At 39.4% G+C, this 21,780-nt stretch overlaps 1 protein-coding gene across 2 annotated transcripts in view; it reads right to left on the reverse strand.

The window, feature by feature from the left end:
* Positions 1-21,780, reverse strand: part of MTRF1 (mitochondrial translation release factor 1) — a 48,491-nt gene that overhangs the window by 25,605 nt on the left and 1,106 nt on the right. Inside the window, exons 2-6 of one of the 2 annotated variants that reach the window (XM_080799000.1) lie at positions 20,523-20,945; positions 16,163-16,254; positions 14,661-14,742; positions 14,352-14,459; positions 4,552-4,724 (exon numbers count right to left, since the gene is read on the reverse strand). In XM_080799000.1, coding sequence (XP_080655126.1) covers positions 4,552-4,724; positions 14,352-14,459; positions 14,661-14,742; positions 16,163-16,254; positions 20,523-20,937 — 870 coding nt within the window. In that variant the 5' untranslated portion in view covers positions 20,938-20,945. The remainder of the gene's footprint in view (positions 1-4,551; positions 4,725-14,351; positions 14,460-14,660; positions 14,743-16,162; positions 16,255-20,522; positions 20,946-21,780) is intronic. The other variant, XM_080799001.1, reaches the window with a different exon arrangement.

Here is a 21,780-nt window from a genome sequence, read left to right on the forward strand (position 1 = left end):
GGCAAGTCACCTAACACTTCTGAACCTCATTTTCTCTTGTAAAATAAAGTAAATAGAATCTATTCTAAGTAACCAGGATGGGTTACTTTCCTCAGTCTTTAAATTTTATTTATTTATTTATTTATTTGGATGGATAACTTTTAAGATTACAATCTACGTAAAACACATAGATATAGAAATCTATATATATGTATATAAACATATGTACACCTGCATGTGCACACGTGCGCGCACACACACACACATACACACAATTTCCCCTAGGGGAAATGCTGGTTCAGTATTTGCTAAATCAGCATTTGCTGAGACTTTATAGAACATAACCACTGTGAACAATGAGAACCAACTGTGCATGTGCAGTGATTAGTGGACTGAACGGAGGCATCCAAAAAGATACGTTCACATTCTAACCACTAGACCCTTACTTGGAAAAAGAGTTTTTGCAGCTGTAATTGAGTGCAGATGAGATCATCCTGGGTTATTCAGACAGGTCCTAAATCCAATGAGAAGTGCCCTCAGACAGCTAAGGAGAAAGAGAACGAGAGGAACATGTGCATTCAGAGTTATACAGCTTCAGGCCAATGGACACCTGGAGACACCAGAAACTGGGGGAGGCAAGGGAGCATCCCTCCCCCACCCAGAAGCTTTGGAGGGAGCACAGCCCTGGCGATACCTTGAGTTTGCACTCCTGGCCTCTAGAACTGTTAGACAATAAATTTTTATTGTTTTAAGCCCCTATTTGTTACACACACACACACACACACCCAGTATAAAATACGCTGTTTTTCATGAAAGAACTAACATCTTATTTCACATTTACCATTCATTTGTACGAATGATAGTAAGTGTGACTCTTTGTAAAGCACAGTAGTAACAGGGTCAATTTTAGAATCTACTATACAGAGTGGTTATTCTTTTGTTTCCTCTAAAATGAGTACTCTATTGTGGAGAAAAAAAACATTCAGCTTTTGTTAAATATGCCAGTGTTGGCTACCTTAAAATTTCAATAAACACTAAAGAGATGAATGGCAATTTCCCATTTTTTGTGGTTTTAGTATATTAAGTAGTTATATAGCAAATATATGTATATTATATGTCATATTCTCCCAAATGTTACAGAAATTACCTAATGACTGTTGGGAAATTCTGAACAAAGAACCAGTGACTTAATAATATACAAAGAATTTTAAATGTCAATTAAGAGAATAATAAGACTTGGCTCTTTTATGAAAAGCAAACTCCACTACATGGGTTTAATTTTCAAGAATGTAAAAAGAATAAGGGGATGGGTGAGAACAGTGGAAGGAATAAGGAGTTAAGAAAGACAACTTAATAGTTTTGATTTCTGAGAGACATAAATGCTTCCATACACCAAAAATGAAATTAGATAAAAGAGGAAGGAAAAATCAAATCCTAACGTTCAATAGGAAAAGAAACCTAGGAATCAAAATATTTGCCATAATGATATCATAACCACACAGAAAAACATTACTTCTGATGGTCTTTGAACATCGTGTTCTGACTATCCTTTCTTGGTGGACTATACTCTAAGGATAGAAATCTTAAACACTGCTCAGTAGTTTACTAAGTAATTTTTAAAGTTTTTATATATGCTATATAATAAGGAAAAAAGTAAACACATTAAGTGATTAAGAAATAAAATTTTTACTCTAAGTGGGAAGAGATATAAATACAAGATGGTGAGGGGGGAAAAACTCCCTGTAATGTTAAATTTGAGTTGGTAATAATAACTTGAACCAGTGTTAAACTCATATGTATCTCCTTGCTCTGTCCACTATGAAATCTAAACATAAGCAGACTTTAGTAATAATGAGCATACCTAGTACCTAGACCTTGATTTCTGGGTACATTTCTCACCAAAAAAATTGAGATCTGACTCCCAAGTCTGAGGCAGAAAGGTAGAAGGTGGGCTTAGGATATCTAATTATACCAGAAAGCAAGGGTATGCTTAAAAATTGATGGGGTCATTGCAAAAGGGACTGCCCTAAAAAGGCTACTACTGGCCAAATCAGGGACAAGTTTGAACATCAAAAACCATAGTAATTATAACTCACACAATTTAAAAAACAAATGTGTTAAGTCTATAATGAAGTCAACAGATGAAATAATATTGAGTTTATGATGAGGTAAAATAAGAGAGAAAGCAAGCAAGAAGGAAGGAGGAGAGAAGGTAATAGGGAGGAAAGTTCTTGACAGAAAAGAATGCCAGGTAATAAATATAGAAGAAATGACAGAGTTACAAAATCGCCATCTTCCACCCCAAATGAAATAACTGATTCAGGCAAAAAACATCACTAATGGATGTTAAGATCGTGGAAGAAAAGTTGTTGGAAATAGGCTATATGTACCGCAGCGTTACTCAGTAACTGCAAAGAGAAAAATACATACTTTTACAACGGAGCTGGTTTTGTGGTCATCTTCACTGAAAATCAGACAATTTCAGATTATGTGCCTTCTGATAAGATGCAATATGAATGTAACTACACCTATAAAGTGTTCCCGCTCAAAACCTGTGACCTGAATGCAATGGGATAAAAGCACAGGTTGCAAGTACCAAGAGGAAACATAAATCCAGAATGTGGGACACCCTACAAGATGAAGGCTCCAGACTCTTCAAAAAAATAATGGCATTAAAAAAAAAAAAAAAAAAAAGGTTGAGGGACGTGTGGATGGCTCCGTCGGTTGAGTGTCCGACTCTTGATTTTGGCTCAGGTCATGATCTCAGGGTCATGGGAGTGAGCCCTGCACAGGGCTCCATGCTCAGTGGGGAGTCTGAGTTCTATAAGCCACTCTAGTAAATTACTGAACCCAAGGAAGGGGTTGTGGAAACCTCTCGATTCATAGCCACTTGGTGGGAAGCACAGGTGACAAGCTGGACTTGTGACTGGCCTCTGAAGTAGGAAGGAAGAAAGTGTTGTGGGGCTGAGCTCTTAGCTATTCCCCAGTAGATGCTGTCAGAACTGAATTGGCTTGTAGGACACCTAACTTGGTATCCACACAGAATTGAAGAAATTGCCTGGTGAGGAAAAAAACTTGACACATTAAGAGTAGAGAAGTATTCTGTGAGGAGACACGCATAGGAGTTTTTCATAGAAATATTACAGACTTGTGGTTGATTTCCATAGTTAATGGCATTTTTTCTAATAACTTTTTCAATTTTATTATTGATGCTATACAAAGGTCTCCAATCTATTGGTTCCTGGGGACAAGTGCGTAACTCCTAGTGTCTCATTTAATCCCTACAGAAGAATTATGGGGTTGGGGCGCCTGGGTGGCTCAGCTGGTTAAGTGTCCAACTCCTCATTTCGGCTTAGGTCATGATCTCAGCATCGTGAGATCGAGCCTCGAGTTGGGTTCTGTGCTAAGCAAAGAGTTTGCTTAAGATTCTCTCTCCCTCTCCCTCTGCCTTTCCCCACCCCAAAAAAGAAAAATTATGGGGTTGAGCTATTATACCCATTTTACTTATTTATTTATTTTTTAAGTTTTTAAGTTCCAGTTAAGATATAGTGTAATATTAGTTTCAGAATTTTGGGACTCATCACTTACATACGATACCCAGTGCTCATCACACAACAAGTGCCCTCCTTAGTGCTCATCACCCACTTAGCCCACGCCCCACCTACTTCCCCTCCAACAACCCTCAGGTTGGTTCTCTATAGTTAATTGCCTCTTTTACAGTTTGTTTCTCTCTCTCTTTCTTCCTATGTTTATGTTTTGTTTCTTAAATTCCACACGTAAGTGAAATCATGTGGTATTTCTCTTTCTCTGACTGACATATCTCACTTAGCATAATTCCCTCTAGCTCCATTCAAGTTGCTGCAAATGGCAAGATTTCATTCTTTTTGATGGCTGAGTAATATTCCATTGTGTATATGCACCACAACTTCATCCGTTCTTCAGTCGATGGACAGACAATGGCATCATTTAGGTAGAAGAATGTCCTATTCTTAGGAGATGTTAAGTTGACGATTTGAGGGATAAAGTCTCACAATGACTGCTATATTCTTTATAGTTATTTAAAAAAAAGTATATATACACACACGTATAGGAATCTAGCAAATGTGGCAAAATATAAGGAGGTGTTGACTCCAGGTGAAGGTTATATAAGTTTTTAGAGTGGTATTCTTCCAATTTTCTGTATGTTTAAAATTAAATTTTAAAAAGTTAGGAAAATAGAGGCAATATGGCTGGCTTCAATAAGACATTGGCCCCATACAGATATTTTATCACTGATCTCAACATATTATCTGTGGAAATCACATTTTTCTTAAGATAAAACTTAAGCAAGAAGAACTGAAAAGCTTTGTGAATTCTATTTTATGAAGAGAACTGGCTTCTAATTAAAGAAAACAAAATATCTTGGTCAGGCGTAAGAAGGGCAACTTTATCTGGGGAGGAGTTAAGGATTTCTCAGCAGAGACTGCAAAGTTCAATGTGAAACACCGAAAATCAGTTTGCTAGAAGCTAAGCTTCCTCAGCACAATACCCACTACATGAGAGTAAGTTTTCAACGTGTGCGGGTGAAGTCACCTCATCTGGCTGAGGGAGGACGATAACAGACATGGTTCCCGTGTGAATGCGCTGCATCCTCGATGACAGGCCCACCTCAGGGATCCGCTGAACTCGGTGAATCCCACCTTCATACTTCAGATGCTTGTAGACACTGTCACCAGAAATTCGGGCAGCTGCGTGATGCAGCCCACCTAGGAACATAAAATCCAAAAATTCCAATGAGTTCTCTTTTGAAAGGGATCTGGATCTTAAATACCCCCAATCTCAGGCCTGAATGCAAGCACAGAGCCAAAGACGAGAACATAAAATAGTACAAGACAGTATTTTCCCAATGTCAATGTAGTCATATATAAAAGGAAATATACCAAAACATTATTTATGCTTACCTCTGGGGAACAGAACAACAATATATTTTTTGTTTTACTTTTTATACTTTGTTTCTAAATTTTCTATAATCAACCAAGTTTTTTTAATAAAAGTATTACTAGAAAAAAAATACTGGAACATTTTCTGCATTGAACTGCCCTCTGCAACCTTAGGCTGATATGGTATCTACATATAAGAACGCTCAAAAACATAACAATTTAATAATGATGGAAAACTCTATAGGTACTCCCAAGTTCTCAAGAGTCTACTGAAATTTAGCTCTTGCTTATCTGTGGTGTGACGATAAGCACCCCCCACCCAAATCTTAATGCCTAAGCTAGTTTTTCCTTATTGGACATATTTTTTAGAAAAACTATTTTATAATAAAATAACATACAGAAGCCTGGGTGGCTCAGTGGGTTAAAGCGTCTGCCTTCAGCTCAGGACATGATCCCAGGGTCCCGGGATCAAGCCCCACATCGGGCTCTGCTCAGCAGGGAGCCTGCTTCTTCCTCTCTCTCTCTGCCTGCCTCTCTGTCTACTTGTGATGTCTGTCAAATAAATAAATAAATCTTTTAAAAAAAAAGTTTTAAAAAATAACATACAGACATAAAAAATCACATGAATCAAATGGTTTAGTGACCACGAGATCAAGAAAAAGAACTTTGTCAGTCACCCAAAAGCTCTCTCATGTGTCCCTTCCCAGTTACAATCCCCTCCTTTCTCACAAGTAACTATGATCCTGACTTTTATTCTTGTTACAATTTTATTACCTAAATGTGCTAGTCTAGTCTTGTCCATTTAAAAAAGTTTCAAAAGTCCTCTTTAAGTTTATTTATTTATTTTTGTGTAGTAATCTCTACATCCAATGTAGGGCTCGAATTCATGACGCCAATATCAAGAGTCAACCAGGTGCCCCCTAAAGTCTGATGCCTTTTAAAGCTCTTAATCTATACACGCTCATCACCTACTTCTTTTGTTCTTTCCAACTTCTCTCTTGAGGAACCTGGACGTTGACCTGTAAAATTTCCCACAGTATGAATTTGCCAACTGCATACTCTTGGTACAATTAATTCACCTGTCTTCCACCCTCTGTTCTGGCTATGAATTGCCAGATGGATCCAGAGACCGGATCAGACACCAGCTTGAGCTCCTTGGCAGGACTACAGGAGGCACGTAATGACTGTTTTCTTTCTTTTTATGGTCTTGGCAGCCTTTGATGTTTAATGTATCATGGGTTATAAAATAGTGATAGTCTAATTCTGTAATTTCTTTGTCAGGTATTAGTAGCTAAAATACATTTATAAAGAAACATTTCCCCTTATCTACTAGTTGATTACTCTGTGCTAGAATTATACAGGAAAGGCAGGATAAATGCTTGATTCTGTTTCTTTACCCATTTTACCAGTATCTGTGTTTTATAATTTGAGTTAGGATTAATCATCTGCAGACGACTATTTTTAAAATATCATTATGAATTCAAGGATCTGAATACATCTAGCATGGTCTATGGCCACACCACCCTGAACGGGCCCGATCTCGTCTGAATATATCTAGCATGTTTAAACCAATTGCAATTATTATGATTGAAGTTCAACATATCCACCTTTGGCCAGCAGGAGCCTCTTCAAGTCAATTTCTGAGTTCTTTTTAACACACCTCTTATTACAGTATAACAAAATATTCCAGGATTATCCTGAACTATTCTTGCCCCAGACCTGAAATCAGTGATCTCCCCAAGAAGTCTTGGTTCCTTTCAGAGAGAAATAATACTTAATTTTTTTTTTTTTTTTGCCTCTTCCCCCGCTCATGTGCTCTCTTTCTTTAAAATAAATAAATCTTGAAGGAAAAAAAAAATTTGAGATCACTTAGCTCGGAATTCCTCTCATATAATGAAACCTACCTCACAGGCAGGTATCATCTGGCCTTCGAGTCACCTTGTAGGACCTGGGGCTCATGGAACCAGCACAAAAATGTTGATATTCTGGTTACTGTTTCTGTGAGTAATAAACCATTCTCCACCTCTGACCCATGAAAGTGTGGCATGCTAACTTGTTAGCTTGCAAGTGGGGTAAAATCTCAGACCATTTGGAGTTCTTGACTACTGATATTTCCAGTGTAAATTCAAGATGACAGCCTCTTCTCTATCACTCTTGTCTTCTATACCAAGAATCTGGTTCTCAACAACAGAGAAGATACTACAATTAAAATATTTCATAACTACTCATCTACTTTATTCGACAGTACACATACAACAGTCTCAGAGTAACAATGTGAGTTCTGCCACAACATGATTACTAAAAACATTACAACTTTTTTGCATATGCTCTTCCTGTTCTTCCCCCATTTTTCAAATGGCTGTACTCTATACTGTCAGATGTTACAGTGGTTATATACTGTGTTCTTCCCTCCTTCTCCTCAAATAGACCTAGGTCTTTTTTTTTTTTTTAAGAGTTTGTTTGTTCATTAGAGAGAGAGAAAGAGAGAGAGAGGACCTAAGCATGGGTGGAAGGGTGAGGCAGAAGGAGAAGGAACCTCCCTGCTGAGCAAGGAGCCCGATGTGGGATTTGATCCCAGGACCCCGGGATCATGACCTGAGCCAAAGTCAGACGCTTAACTGCCTAAGCCACCCAGGTACCCATATAGACTTAGTTCTACAGGTAGCCACATATTTGATGCTCACCCCTACTCCCTATGCCAAAACTTCATATTTTAGCGGTCTAAAGTCCTATTTTCTAACAGATTCCTCAGAAAGGGACCATGGGAAAAGTGTTTCTTGAATTCCTGCATATTGTTAAGTTTGTACCCTTATACTTGTAAGTTAGTTTCATTGCTTATAAAATCCTTAACTCAAATTTCCTTTCCTTAACTATGCTGCCACTGCTGCTGCCACGTTCCTAATACGGTTCTAATGAAGACTCGGTGCTACAACATCAGATCTAACCCACTCAGTTTCTGAAGTCAGCATGGTGGGGCACCAGGATGGCTCAGTCAGTTGGGTGTCTGACTTTTGGTTTCTACTTAGGTCATGATCTCATGGGTCATGAGCTCAAGCTCTACATCTGGCCCTGAGCTCAGCAGGGAGTCTGCTTCTCCCTCTCTCTCTGCCCCTCTTCCCACTCACATACACTTGTTCTCTCTCCCTCTCAATAAATCAGTCTTTGAGAAAAAAAAAAAATAAAGTCAGCATGGTAGAAAAAAATTGGGCATAGTTTTAGATTACCCTAGAAAATGCCAAAGGAAGGTACCTTATCAGAAACTGACCTCGCTTAGTAAGTCCCACACAGCAATGCCTGGGTGGCTCAGTTGGTTAAGCGTCTGCCTTCAGCTCAGGTCATGATCCCAGGGTCCTGGGATCGAGCCCCATGTCGGGCTCCCTGCTCAGTGCGGATCCTTATTCTCCCTCTATCTCTACACCTCCCCCCGCCCCCCTTGTGCTTTCTCCCTCTCTGTCAAACAATAAAATCTTAAAAAAAAAAAAAAAGTAAGTCCAAAATAGCCAGTCTTCCTCCAGCGGTGGAACAGGTTGCTGTTTATCTTCTTGAACGCCAGATAAAGAAGATGACAAGCATTTAGGGGTCAGGTGATAGGAAAAATGTAATGTTTATCATTCACACTCGGTATAGTCAAGATGGTCAATTCTGAAAAATACCTCAAAACTGAGACAGAGCAAGGCCACAACAATTAAATTTTCCACCTCAAAATCATTCTGTACTTTTTTTTTTTTTTTTAAAGATTTTATTTAGGGGCATCTGGGTAGCTCGGTGGGTTAAAGCCTCTGCCTTCAGCTCAGGTCATGATCCCAGGGTCCTGGGATCAAGCCCCACATCAGGCTCTCTGCCTGCCTCTCTGCCTACTTATGATCTCTGCCTGTCAAATAAATAAATAAATAAATAAATAAATAAATAAATAAAATCTTTAAAAAAAAAGATTTTATTTATTTATTTGACACAGACAGAGACATCACAAGTAGGCAGAGAGGCAGGCAGACAGAGAGGAGGAAGCAGGCTCCCCACCGAGCAGAGCGCCCGATGTGGGGCTCAATCCCAGGACCCTGGGACCATGAGACCATGACCTGAGCCAAAAGCAGAGGCCCAACCCACTGAGCCATGCAGGCGCCCCTCATTCTGTGCTTTTAAAATTATTCCCCTCACCCCCTTTACCTACTTCATGTCCAGGGCACATATTTAAATTTATATGACCTGAAAGGAGAGGGCTGCTTTACTGTACAGATTACCAGAGCCAATCTTGGGCCGCCTAGGTTCAAATTTAAGCTCTTCCTCCTAGTTGTGTGTCCACAGGCAAGTTACTTCATTTGTTCATGCCTTGGTTTCCTTTTCTGTAAATGGTAATTACAGCTCGCATCACAGTACTGAGCACCTAAATGAGAGGCCATTCATACTGCAGATCACGTGAGTCGTGCTTCAAGTCCTGTGTAAGCATATGACACAGCCTGAACTCAACCTTCCTCCCTCGAAGGGGCTGTTGTGAGGAATAACTGAGATAAACACTCGTAGCATACTTGGCAGTGTTGATATGTACCGACAGTAAGTATCAGCAGTGACTGGAACTATATCATTGGCTCTCCTGGACCAGTTCAAGACAATGTGGGAGAGAATGACAATCAAGATTCTTGTAAATGGAAATTATGATGTAGGGCAGGAGAGTTGATAGACCTCTGAGGTAGAGGACAGCGAGGTGCACTGCTGGCCTTGCCAGCTGAAAGAAAACTGCCTTTGGTGGTCCTCATGGACGGGTATGGAGGAAAAAAGCATTTGTCAGATCAACAGCTGCACACCAGGTGCCAGGGGGTGTGAACAGCTCAAGCAATGAAACCACATCTGGTACAGCAGCTGTAATGAGAATCACCGGTTGGCTGAGCTAACAGTAACCCACTGTCATTCACTGAGCTCCATCTACTGCCTTTCTAGGCCAAAGAAACAAGTTGAATGGGGATGGGGCAGGAATCACTAACTTTGCATTTTCCAAGTCCTTGATGGTGGCATTTATCTCTGCCACCTCTCCAGGAAGGCAATGTTGCTTCTGGTTTACTATTTTCCCAGGTAGAGGCAGTTCTAGTGGCTTCTACTTGGCCTTTACCACCATTAACAGTTCTCATTCCACAGGTCAGGAAAGATGGGAATTCTGCTAGCTGCTCAGTGTATCTGCCAATTATGTATCCAGAACTGGGGAAAACACCACAGGTTGGGTTTGGGAACCTGCTGGGCCCACTGTGAGTGGGACTGAGCTAAAAGTCTATTCATCACATGACTCCACAAGCCCCTTCTCTAACGGATGGCCGTAGAGATGTTCTGGGTTTCCTGGCATTAGTATCAGTTCAGAGCCAGCATCCAGTAGTCCCTGCAAAGTCTGGTTATTTCCGCTTCTCTAAGGCATAGTTACCCTGGAAAAAGGCGACAGACCCCTTTTGGGAGGAGGCTGGGAGAAGGGTCAACAGCATAAACACCTAGCAATATATGGGGGTCCTTCCTCAAGGGGACCCCGCCCCCTCTTTATTCAAGGGGTTTGGGTCTATCCACTGGCTCAAGTCTGAGAGAACTAACTGAGGGGCCATGGCTTGTTTTTATGATTAAAGTTACATTTCTGTTCACTTGATCTAAAACTTTTCTGCTCATATAGGTAAGTGAGAATTTACTAGGCTTCCTACCTCTTTTACTTGTACGGGCACCACGATCAACAAGCGAATGCCACAGGGCTGCACAAGTCAGACACTTCCAATTGCTGCCTTGGCTCTGCCGTCCGTGACAGTAACCACACTCATCTGGCCTTTGGCTGTGGACTGCTCAACCCTTGACCCCTGCCACCCTGAAATCCAATGACTTCCAGTACACTTAGGTTTCCCAGTTTAGTTAACAGAGTTCCTACTGTCGAGTCTGGCCCACGGAGAAGAGCCATCACAGAGCCCCTTCAAAGATTCCAGGGCTCCCCTTACAAATTTATTTCTCACACTCATGGTAAGAAGTACGTCTTCTGGACACAGAGAACTAACCACCATGTTACCTGAAGTGACCTCTCCCTGAATTTAACTAGCAAGCAGAAAATAACAAAACGCAAGTATAAACATCAATCTGTTGGGAGGGAAGAGATAACAGAACATTTCATAGAATCCCTTTAACTTGAAGAGATTTCAATTTGTCAGATGCCAGGTACACAGAATAACAAAGTGTCAGACCCACACTACATACCCAGAGCTATCACCTTCCCCTGCTGCCACAAAAACCATCCTGTACTCATTTAGCTTGGACTATTCATGGAATACTTGAGTATTGTCCCTATCTGTACCTCCAACCACAAAACTACAAGGCTCTAAGTCACCTGATGCATGAATTTTTGCCTGAAAGTATGTTTCTTTTCAACCTTAGCTTTTAGTGCTGTATGAATCTGCGTTCCTCTCCATTTCAATTAAACATTAAAATATATACACATATTATTTAGTAAGCATATTTTATAAGATAGGTGTTTTTCACCCCTTCTCTAAGTTAGTACTCCTATTCATGTATTTTTCTTTTCCTGATTACAAATAGATCAATTTTTATATATTATTTTCTAATTTTAATGAGTAGAGGTTGACTCCTAATCTTTATTTATTTATTTATTTATCAGAGAAAGAAAGAGAGAGCGCGTGCGCATGAGCACAAATACAGGGAGCAGCAGGTAGAAGGAGAAGCAGGCTCCCTGCTGAGCAGGGACCCGATACGGGACTCAATCCTAGGACCCAGGGATCATGTCCTGAGCTCAGGGCCTGAGGCAAAGGCAGATGCTAAACTGACCCAGCCATTCAGGCGTCCCTCCTAGTCTTTAGAGTAAAATATTTAAAGTTTCCCTTCCTTAAAAAAATAGTCCTTTAGATTTTTTTTTTTAATTAAAAAAGTGTTTTTTATTTTTTAAGTAGGCTCCATGCCCAGTTTGTACAGCCCAATGCAGGGCTTGAACTCACAACCCTGAGATCAAGACCTGAGCTGAGAGTCAGATGCTCAACCAACCTAGCCATCTGGTGTGTCCCCTGCTCTTTTTACTTCTTAAAGTACCTTTATTTTATTTTGCCACTAAGCCAGTCTATCTAAAAGAAAGGTTTCCCAACCACTGTCTAGGGATTGTTGAGGCTGCTCTGCGTCCCTGGAACTAAATTACTCTTCCTGTTATTACTGAGCTCATCCTTCATTCTTAAAAGCTGGATTCAAAATATCTGAGAGCAGTCACTGCTGACATTTGCCACCATTCTCTCTTTCATAATGCTGTATTTCTAAAGATTTTTTTTTTTTAAAGTAAGCTCCACACCCAAAGTGGGGCTCAAACCTACAGCCCCAAGATGAAGAGTCACATTCTCCATCAGCTGGGCCAGCCAGATGTCCCAAAATGCTGCTGTTTCTGACTATATTCCCCTTGAAACTCTCCCATCTCTAGCTTCCATAATATTATACTGTACTCATCCTTTTCCTGCTTATCTCACTCCTCTCTTTCTTTTGCCAAGAGTCAATCTTTCTCAATGTGGCCATTACGTAGGATTTGGCACCCTGAATATTCCTTCTCCCTAGCCTCTCCCTCACATAATCTCTCAGTGTCAGATACCACCTTTGTGCTAAGGGCTACTGAATCTCTCTCCTTCATTCTGTTCTCTCACCAAAGCTCTGCTGACACAACTTCAGCATTTACTGGATATTTCTAAATGGGTGTTCACAATAACCACAGAGTTAGTCATTCGAAAACAACTTATCATTTTTCTTCCCGTATGGGCTCTGCTCTTCAACTTAAACGAATATCACAGTCTTTCTGGCTAGGAAGATCAGGATCCCCATGCCTCATCTTGTTTGTGTTAGAACAGACTACTAGGATGTACTGTGGTTCTGGATCTGACAAGCCTAAGTTCAATCCTAGGACTGCCATTACGTACTGTGTGGTCTTGGATCAGTCACTTATTCTGAGCCCGGCTCCTCATCTGTAAAATGGGACTGATACTACCTATCTCACAGGGCCATGAGGATCAGATCACCTACACTGTATGCAGGACACAGGAGCAAGCGCTGGCCTGTCTTTTGTCCGCTCTTCCTGTGAAGGTCTGCCACGATCTATGCCAGATCTAAGTCTTAGTCACACCTGGATTGCTCTAGGAACCGCTCTGCACTTTACCTTAAATCGAACCTCTTGGTCCATCCCCCACACTGCTATCTAAATAATCTCCCTAAGAGATATATTTACCAAATCATGTGCCTTTTTTTTTTTTTAAGATTGATTGATTGATTTGAGAGAGAGCAAGGGAGCAGGGCATGGGAAAGCAGAGGGAGAGAGAGTCTGAAGCGGACTCTGCACTGAGCACAGAGCTGGACGTGGAGCTCAAGCTCACAACCCTGAGGTCATGACCTGAGCTGAAACCAAGAGCTGGAGGCTTAACCAACAGCAGCAACCAGGTGCCCCCAGATCATATGCTTACTGATAAAATCTTCAACAGGTCGTTACTCTCTAACAATCAAGGTCTATTCTGCTTTTAAGGCTGTTCAAACTCTACCCCCTAGAACTCATTTCCTATGTCTTCCCATCATATACTCCAGTTTCTCTTCTGATCATATGTATCTTTCACCTTTTACTATGTCTTCCTCTCACAGATATGCTCTGGGCAGACTGGCTTCCTAACATTGCCCTACACACACACCAAGATCTTTCCCACCACCATGTGGCTGCTCTGGTTTTTTCTTCCCTCTTCTCTCAATTCCCTTTCCCTGACCAGTGGCCGTATTTAAAACCTGTATCAAGGGATGCTTGGGTGGCTCAGTTGGTTAAGTATCTGCCTTTGGCTCAGGTTGTAATCTCAGGGTCCTGGGATCGAGTCCCACATTGGGCTCTCTGCTCAGTGGGGAGCCTGCTTCTTCCTCTCCCTCTGCCTGCTGCTCCCCCTGCTTGTACTCTATCAAATAAATACATAAAATCTTTAAAAAGATAAAAAATTTAAAAAAACCTGTGCCAAGCACAACTTACTTATTCTAGATACTACTTTTCATCTTTCTCTATTGTTCAACTTACTTTAATCCTCTTTCCCTACTTTATTATTGGGTATCAATGCATAAGCAAGAAGAAGAAAACTTTCATACGGCTTAAAAGAATGAGGAAAAAAGAATTACTATCAGATGTTCTGATTTAACATAACTGAGTATTTAAAAGTTTAAGGACCTGCCTAGGTGACTCAGTTAAGTGTCCAACTCTTGGTTTCAGCTCAGATCATGATCCCAGGGTCCTGGGATTGTGTCCCACACTGGGATCCCTTCTCAGCGGGGAGTCTGCTTCTCCCTCTGCCTGCCCCCAACTCATGTGTGCTCTCTCTCTTGCAAAAATAAATAAATAAAATCTTTTTAAAAAATGGGACAACATGGTTCTAATCAAGATCAAAGGTAAAATAATTTTCAGCATCATCTGTGGATTAAATCCTCAAATATCCCTACCATAATCAGCTGGTGTATAATTCAGGAGTTCAAATTTCCAGTTTTTATAGCTTGAATAATTCTGGTACATATCGAATATTTCCCGAGTAAACTGTTGGCAGATATCACCTAAAAAAATATAAAAAATATTCAGTCAGCACAGACTTTTTTTTAAGAGAGCAATTCTTAGGTATAGACCCCCTGGGAAATAAGGAGTAACTATTTTTATAGTGAAACACATTTACTGGACTGTTAAAGTTATACTGTGTCAAACCAAGGTAAAATTTAAGTGTTTTTTTAGATCATTTACAATAAAATTATTTAACTGACCTCCAGTAGTTCTTCCAGATGTCACCTCTAAAATAACATCATTTTTGTCATATTTCTCCTTTGGCGCTAGACTCTGGAAAAGCTGAAAATGGAAAAAAAGATCAGCATTTGTATGTATATTTCCCATGATTATACTACTGCTTGATTTTAGACAAAAGACCTCCAGACATTAAAAAAAAAAAAAGTCAGTGATTAACAAAATTATATAGTATCCCAATGAGGTCTAGTCATTAAATGCTGCAATAAGTAGACAGCATTAGACCTAAAATAAGTGATCAATTCAAGCTAACAATGGAGTTACTTGTCAGGGTATTCTCCACAATGCTATCAGATTATCTTAATTTTTAAAAAATGCCCAAGTTTAGATCAAAGTCCGGAGGGTTCCATTCAAATTTTTTTCAGATTTTGCCTCTTATTAGCTCTAAACAGCAGCTTCTTTCATCTAATGAATGAAGTGAAGCTTTGAAAAGTCTTCACTTGGAGAAAATGAGGCCTCTTTACATATGATTGTGTATTTTCTCCTCCCACAGATGACAGCTGGCCCCAGGTCGTGCCCTGTGTTCTCAGTAGAGCTGTTCTGCTTAAAGAGTATATTGAGGACTCCCAGGGTAAGGCCGAAATAGTTTCTGAGCCGTGACAAGAAAACAAGGGGCTTCCTAATAAAGTAACTAGCTTCCTTCTAAACAAGAAAAGGGATGTAATTTTATTTTTTATTTATTAGTGAAAAGTTTTTCAAATCAAACTACCTACATGCCATGACTCCCCTACTGCCATTTTTTGAAATACTCCATCTCTGTCAGAAATGGTAATCTGTGAGAGGGAATATCAGACCAAGAATGACAGTCTTTCTGCCTTTGACTTGCTGGTTAAATCAGTTAAATCAGATAACAGTAACTGATACCTCCACCTCCTTCCTCTCAACGAGCCCCTCTATGGAGTCCCAGAGTAGGGGGACCGAAGGCAGGACGAGGGCAAACAGAACAGAAGGGAAGAAACTACAGATGCTATACAGCACTGTGGTCTTCATTGTCTTTTAGACAAATCATCCACTGAACTACAAGGAGCTAAAGATTTGGTATGAACCAACTGTGTCTGTACCTTTGGATTCACTCCACTCTATACAGAAAGCAAATTTTCGATCCTTAATTAACACAATCACTATATACCACTCCCCTTTTCTAAGGCTTAAAAACCCTATTCTTCCTCTTGGTAAACTAAGTTTCTTTACCAGCATCTACCGCCTTGGCTGGCAAGTTAACAGCTTTGGAATAAAATTGCTCGTGGAGGTGAGGGGGGAGATGATGTTTTATTCTCTGGCATCCCAATCGGTTCAACCTCATTCTGTAGCAAATTACAGTACTAAACCCAGCTTACTCATTCACCGTAAAAGAAGGTTTAATAAACTGGTGCTTGGAAAGTACTTTGAACACCAAAGTATAGCCTCGTAAAAACAGTATTCTTTTATAGTAACACGATTGAGCAGTTTACTTCCTAAAACATACCTCACTGTATAACATATGGATTTTTTGAGCAATGGTTTCCCTCTCTTCCAAGGCGAGTTCTTGTAACTGCTTTTCATCTTGTTTATTTAGACCTACAAACCATCAACAAAAATTATGTTTTTAAATACAGGAAAACTCCTAAATAGCTAGCTAATTTCTGTTTATAAATTTTATTTCAGTTGTGAAGGAGGGATTATACAAAAGAACAGTCAGAATAATTGGAAAATATTAATTAATTAATAAGTACTTGTGAAGCACGTCTAAAAAAACTCAGTGTGTAAGAAAGTATGATCATTGCCCAAAAGTTTATGATTTGAATGTCTAAAACTAATTACAGAAATCAATGATTAATAAAACAAGTCTGAAAAAGGACTGGTTAATTAAATGTAGACCCAAATAAGGTAAGTTGTGGAGTAAACTGGAGTGACCGCTTCTTGTCTGAAAGGTAGCAGCCATTACTCAGCACACCGTGGGTAATCCAGGAGGGCTGAAGCCTCCATTTTCTTCCCCCCAATGTCCGAAATAAGAACTCTTAAAATTTTGAAATCTCTTGAAATATTTATACCTAGTGAACACTTTTTAAAAGCACCATGTAAGTCAAATGAAACATCTTTGTAACCTCTGTTTTATGGAAACAATTGTCCTTTTCACATCATTTCAAGAGAGAAAGTTAAATCCTGGAACTCCCAACAAAAAAACTATCATGAGAGATAGCAGATCTTACAACCTTTGACTCCATTGCTCCGGATACCTAGACTCCATTTGTTAGTGGTGATGCTTGCCAGCTGATGTAGAAATGTTTGATTCTTAATAGCAAAGAAGAAAACAGAAATGAAACATCCTAATTATAAAACAGAGAAGGCTCTTGAAACTTCTTCCCTGGTCATGGAAGTCATTAACACCTGGTGGGATTCTATTCCTCATTCATACCTTCAACATCTAACACTTATTATGCACCAGATACTCTGCTAGTTGTTGGGGACACAGGGATGAATAAAATGTGGTTCCAGGTCTTAAGTGTCTCAGTCTGGTGGGAAATAGGACATGTACGCACGAGTACAGTATGGGATAGGACAGTGCCATGGAGGCACAAAGGAGGGGGTCTAACCCAGACCTTAGCACTTGAGGAAGGCTTCCTGGATAGATGTCCTCTGAACTAAATTCTAATTACGGATCATCTGTTGCAGAATTGTAGTATCACTAGTGGCCCCATATCATGTACTTATGCCACAAATGGACACTAGGCTGACATTACTCCATATAGGTACCTGCTGTGTCAAAGATATCAGAAAAACCTGATACGCAGTCACATAAAATTATTTTTGTGGCCTCTTATTATTTTCTGATGTCTGAAATCTAACCTAATTCAATTTCATTATATCAAGAAAGATTTGAGAGTCTATTATATCCTATGTTCAGTGCTACAGGAAATATAAAAATGAGTAAGACACAGGCTCTGTCTTTGAGAAACAGATAATGAGGGAAGGGGCAGAAATTAAGACAATTACATAAAGGATCAAAATTCAAAACAGAGAAAGGTAACATATTTGTTATACAGAGGGGACTGAAGCCAAAGTATGACATCCAAGCCATACTTTGTAAGTGAAATGAATTTTAACAAGGTAAAATTGGTGGGTAACAATGTGTGCAAAGACAGAAATGGGATGACGTATATATTCAGGGAACAGCAAGTTATCTATTTTTCTTGGAAGGTAGCATATACAAAGGGAATTAATACACTATACAGAGAGGCTAGTGTCAGTTTTCAGAAGCTCCTTTTTTTTTTAAGACTTTATTTATTTACGAGAGAGAGAGAGACAGCACAAGTGGGGTTGAGAGAGGGGCACAGGGGAGAGAGCGAAGCAGACTCGATCCCAGGACCCCGGGATCATGACCTGATCTGAAGGCTCTTAAATACCAAATCGAGAAATTTATATTTATAGGCAATGGGAGCTACTGAAAATTTTGAGCAGGGGAGTATTCTGATTAAGGTTGTACTTGGGCTGGGAAAACCTGGAAGTGGCACGAAAAGTTAGGAATGTATTGTAATTATCCAGGATGAGCTATAATAAAGATATAAATTAGCAGAAAGAATAGAAGGGGACTCATGAAGGGTACACTACAGAGGCAGAGGCAGACTCTATTGGAACTGGACTCATGCGGTGGCTAAGACAGGCTATGGAATCTCACTGAGTCCAAATCCTTGCTCCTTGCCTGACTGGCTGAGTGACCTCTGACATTTTAAGCTCTCAGTTTCTTCATCTATAAAATGGGGACATTAATAATAATTCCTATCTCATAAGATTATTGTAAATACTCAAATGAGGTAATATTTATAAAATACTTAGCTTAGTGTCTGGCATATGGTAGGACAGTAAATGTCACTTCTATCACTTTTATTACAGAATAGCAGGATTTTAGACCTAGAAGAGACTTTGGAAACAATCCAATCCAATCTCAATTATACTGGTAATACAATGTATACACCATTGTATAATGGTGATACAACCAAGGCTGAAAGAGATTATGTCAATTGGATTTAGAAGCATTTAGTAAACTCCTGTTATATGCAAAGAACCTTCCCCAAACTAATTGATTACAAATTTGAGTGGCATAATGCAAAGAGTAAAAAAAAAAAAAAATCCTCATTAAACATAGTGAGAGACTCATGGTACCACCAACAGATGGCAGAAAATCGAGACTTTATAGTTATAACTGTGACTGCCTTGAGATTGCTTAACATCTCTAACACTTAATGGAACAGGATGAAGCACAGAAGTTTAGAAACTAAACACCTGTAGTACTATCTGGATAAATGTTGAATCCCAGATTAGTCCACTGTGCCTTTCTCTCAACTTCTGCACATTTTGGTAATTTTCATATGAGAAAAAATGTTAAGGCAATAACCAATATTAAGAAATACCAAAACTAAAAATAAACATCTCTTACATAGATCAAAAAATTAAATGTAAAGTTAAAAAATTTAACTCTCAGAAGAAAACACAGTTGTACTCTCTGTAACCTTGGGTTACACAACGGTTTCTTAGATATGACACCAAAAACACAAGCAACAAGAGAAAAAAAGATAAATTTGACATCATCAAAATTAAAAAGTTATGCTGCTTAGGGGCGCCTGGGTGGCTCAGTCGATTAAGCATCTGCCTTCGGCTCGGGTCATGATCCTGGGGTCCTGGGATAGAGTCCCACATTGGGATCCCTGCTCGGCAGGAAGTCTGCTTTCCCCCTTCCCACTCCCTCTGCTTGTATTCCCTCTCTCGCTGTCTCTCTGTGTTAAATAAGTGGATAGGATCTTAAAAAAAAAAAAAATGTTATGCTGCTTCGAAAGATAACCCATAGAATAGAAGAAAAGTTTTGCATATCATATATCTGAAAAGGAATTTGTGGCTATAATATAAAGAAGTCTCACAATTCAATAACAGGACAAATAATTCATTTTAAAAATGAACAAAGGATCTGAACAGTCATTTATCCAAAGATGAGATACAAAAGGCCAACACGCACGTGAGAAGATGTTCAACATCATTAATCAGGGAAATGCAAATCAAAGCCACGATCAGATATCATTACACCCACTAGGATGGCTAGAATCAAAAGGGTGGGGTAAAAATAGTGCAGCCACTTTGGAAAACAGTCTGGTAACTTCTCAAAAGGTTAAATGCAGAGTTATGATAGGCAATTGTAGCGCCAATGTTCATTACAACCCACAAGTGGAAACAACTCAATATCCAGTAAATGATGAATGGGTAAATAAAAATAAAATGTGGTAGATCCATACAATGGAATGCAGTTCCACAATAAAAAGATATTAAGTATAAACACATGCTACAACATAGACGAAAGACAAACGATGTACTATATGACTCCACTTATATACAATGCCTGAAATAAGGAAATCTCGAAAATAGATGAGCTACTGCCTCGGGTTGGTAGGGAAAGGGGAATTGGGGCAAGTGGCCACAAGGTGCAGGGTTCTTCCTGGGATGATGAAATAATACTTGGACCCTACATGCCCTTTGCTGGGGTAGGAATTGCATTTTTGTGTCTCTGCTACATACGCAGGACAGTGCTCAGGAAAGGCCTGCTCAATAAATTAAAGCTTCTGTAAAGGTCAATATTCAGTCACCTAGACCCTAAAAACTTCTTGGCAAGCACCATGAGGAGCTTGGTCTCTTAATAGTTGATTTTTAGTAGCCAAAATACATCAAACACACAGAGTAGAATCCTGTCTTCTCCAAGTACAGAGTGCAGCCATTCTAGGCTTTTTAAAAGACTGTGTTCAATAAAGCTTTAACCTCTAAAATCAATCACATCGTTTACACACACATACTTTTTTACCTACTTTTACACATTGAATCTAAATCTTCAATTGCTTGCTCAGCCTCCTGAATTTCTCCGTAAATGGCTGCAAGTGGCGCCAACTCAGCATGCCTCCGATTCAGGGACTTCCAGTCCCCTTCATTCACAGACATACGCTGCAAACAGTCGTCAAGCGTCCTGTACTCCTTGTTCAGGTCCTCCATATATTTCTGTAGTGCTTTATGCTTCCACAGCATTTTGGACTGATGACAGTATCTCCTGGGACAATTCTTATTTAACAGATGGTGGAGAATGGGATTCCTGCTTTGTCTAAAAATCCACAGCCTTGTATCAAGATGGATCTGTGTAAACTGATGAGATTGGGAATGGAGGTGGTACTGGCGGGGACCATTAAGAAATGAATGTCTAAAAAGCCAAGCACACAGGTGACGATTCATCTCAGCATCTGAAATATAATAAACACAATCTGAAAAAAAAAATCAGCTCTACAAATACAAAAGCTGGAAGGAGCCTCAAGAAATCTTGTTCAGTTCATGGGCACTGCCAGCTCCAAACAGTCTGAAAATTCAGTAACCCACAAAAGGAAAATAATTCTTCATACCTCTGAATATAACATATTAAAATAAATGAAGATAGCACAGTTTTCTACTTACTCAATGTATATAATTAACGATGGCAAATGAGTAGGAGCATAATTAGTAAATACATCAATAGGCTGGGTTAAATCAGCTACTTTCTAGGAGGTACCCAAGATCTAGAATTGAGTATGTGAACAAGCACTTGAAAGGTATGAAAAAATCATGCAAGTTTTAGGTGATTCACATATATATAGATTTCTAAAGCTCGAAGGAAATATTAACTGTTTTCTTGTCTAATTCTTTAATTTTAGATATCCAGATGTCCATGGAAATCAAGTAACTTAATCATGATTATTTACTTAGCCAGACAGAGGCAGAGCTCATACTGGAATGCGGTCTGCCTGTTCACATTGCTTTCCATTTTCAATTCTGTAATCGGGTGCTTCCCTTTCAGCTAAGATCCTAAAGGAGGAAAACTTCAGATATTAACAGATTAAGAAAGTAGGTCTGGTAAGAAGGGACAGTGGCAATATTTGTATTAAGTGAAAAAAGCAGAATGGAAAACAATATAATCTCAATTGGGTTTTCAAAATTTTCTATGATATATGATATACAAGGAAAATAAGTAAATGGAATATTTTGCGGGGGGGGGGGAACCTAAAAAAGAAACATACCAAAATGTTAAAAAGATGATCTCTAGTT

The sequence above is a fragment of the Martes martes genome (assembly GCF_963455335.1).
Source record: "Martes martes genome assembly, chromosome: 3".
Taxonomy (NCBI): Eukaryota; Metazoa; Chordata; class Mammalia; order Carnivora; family Mustelidae; genus Martes; species Martes martes.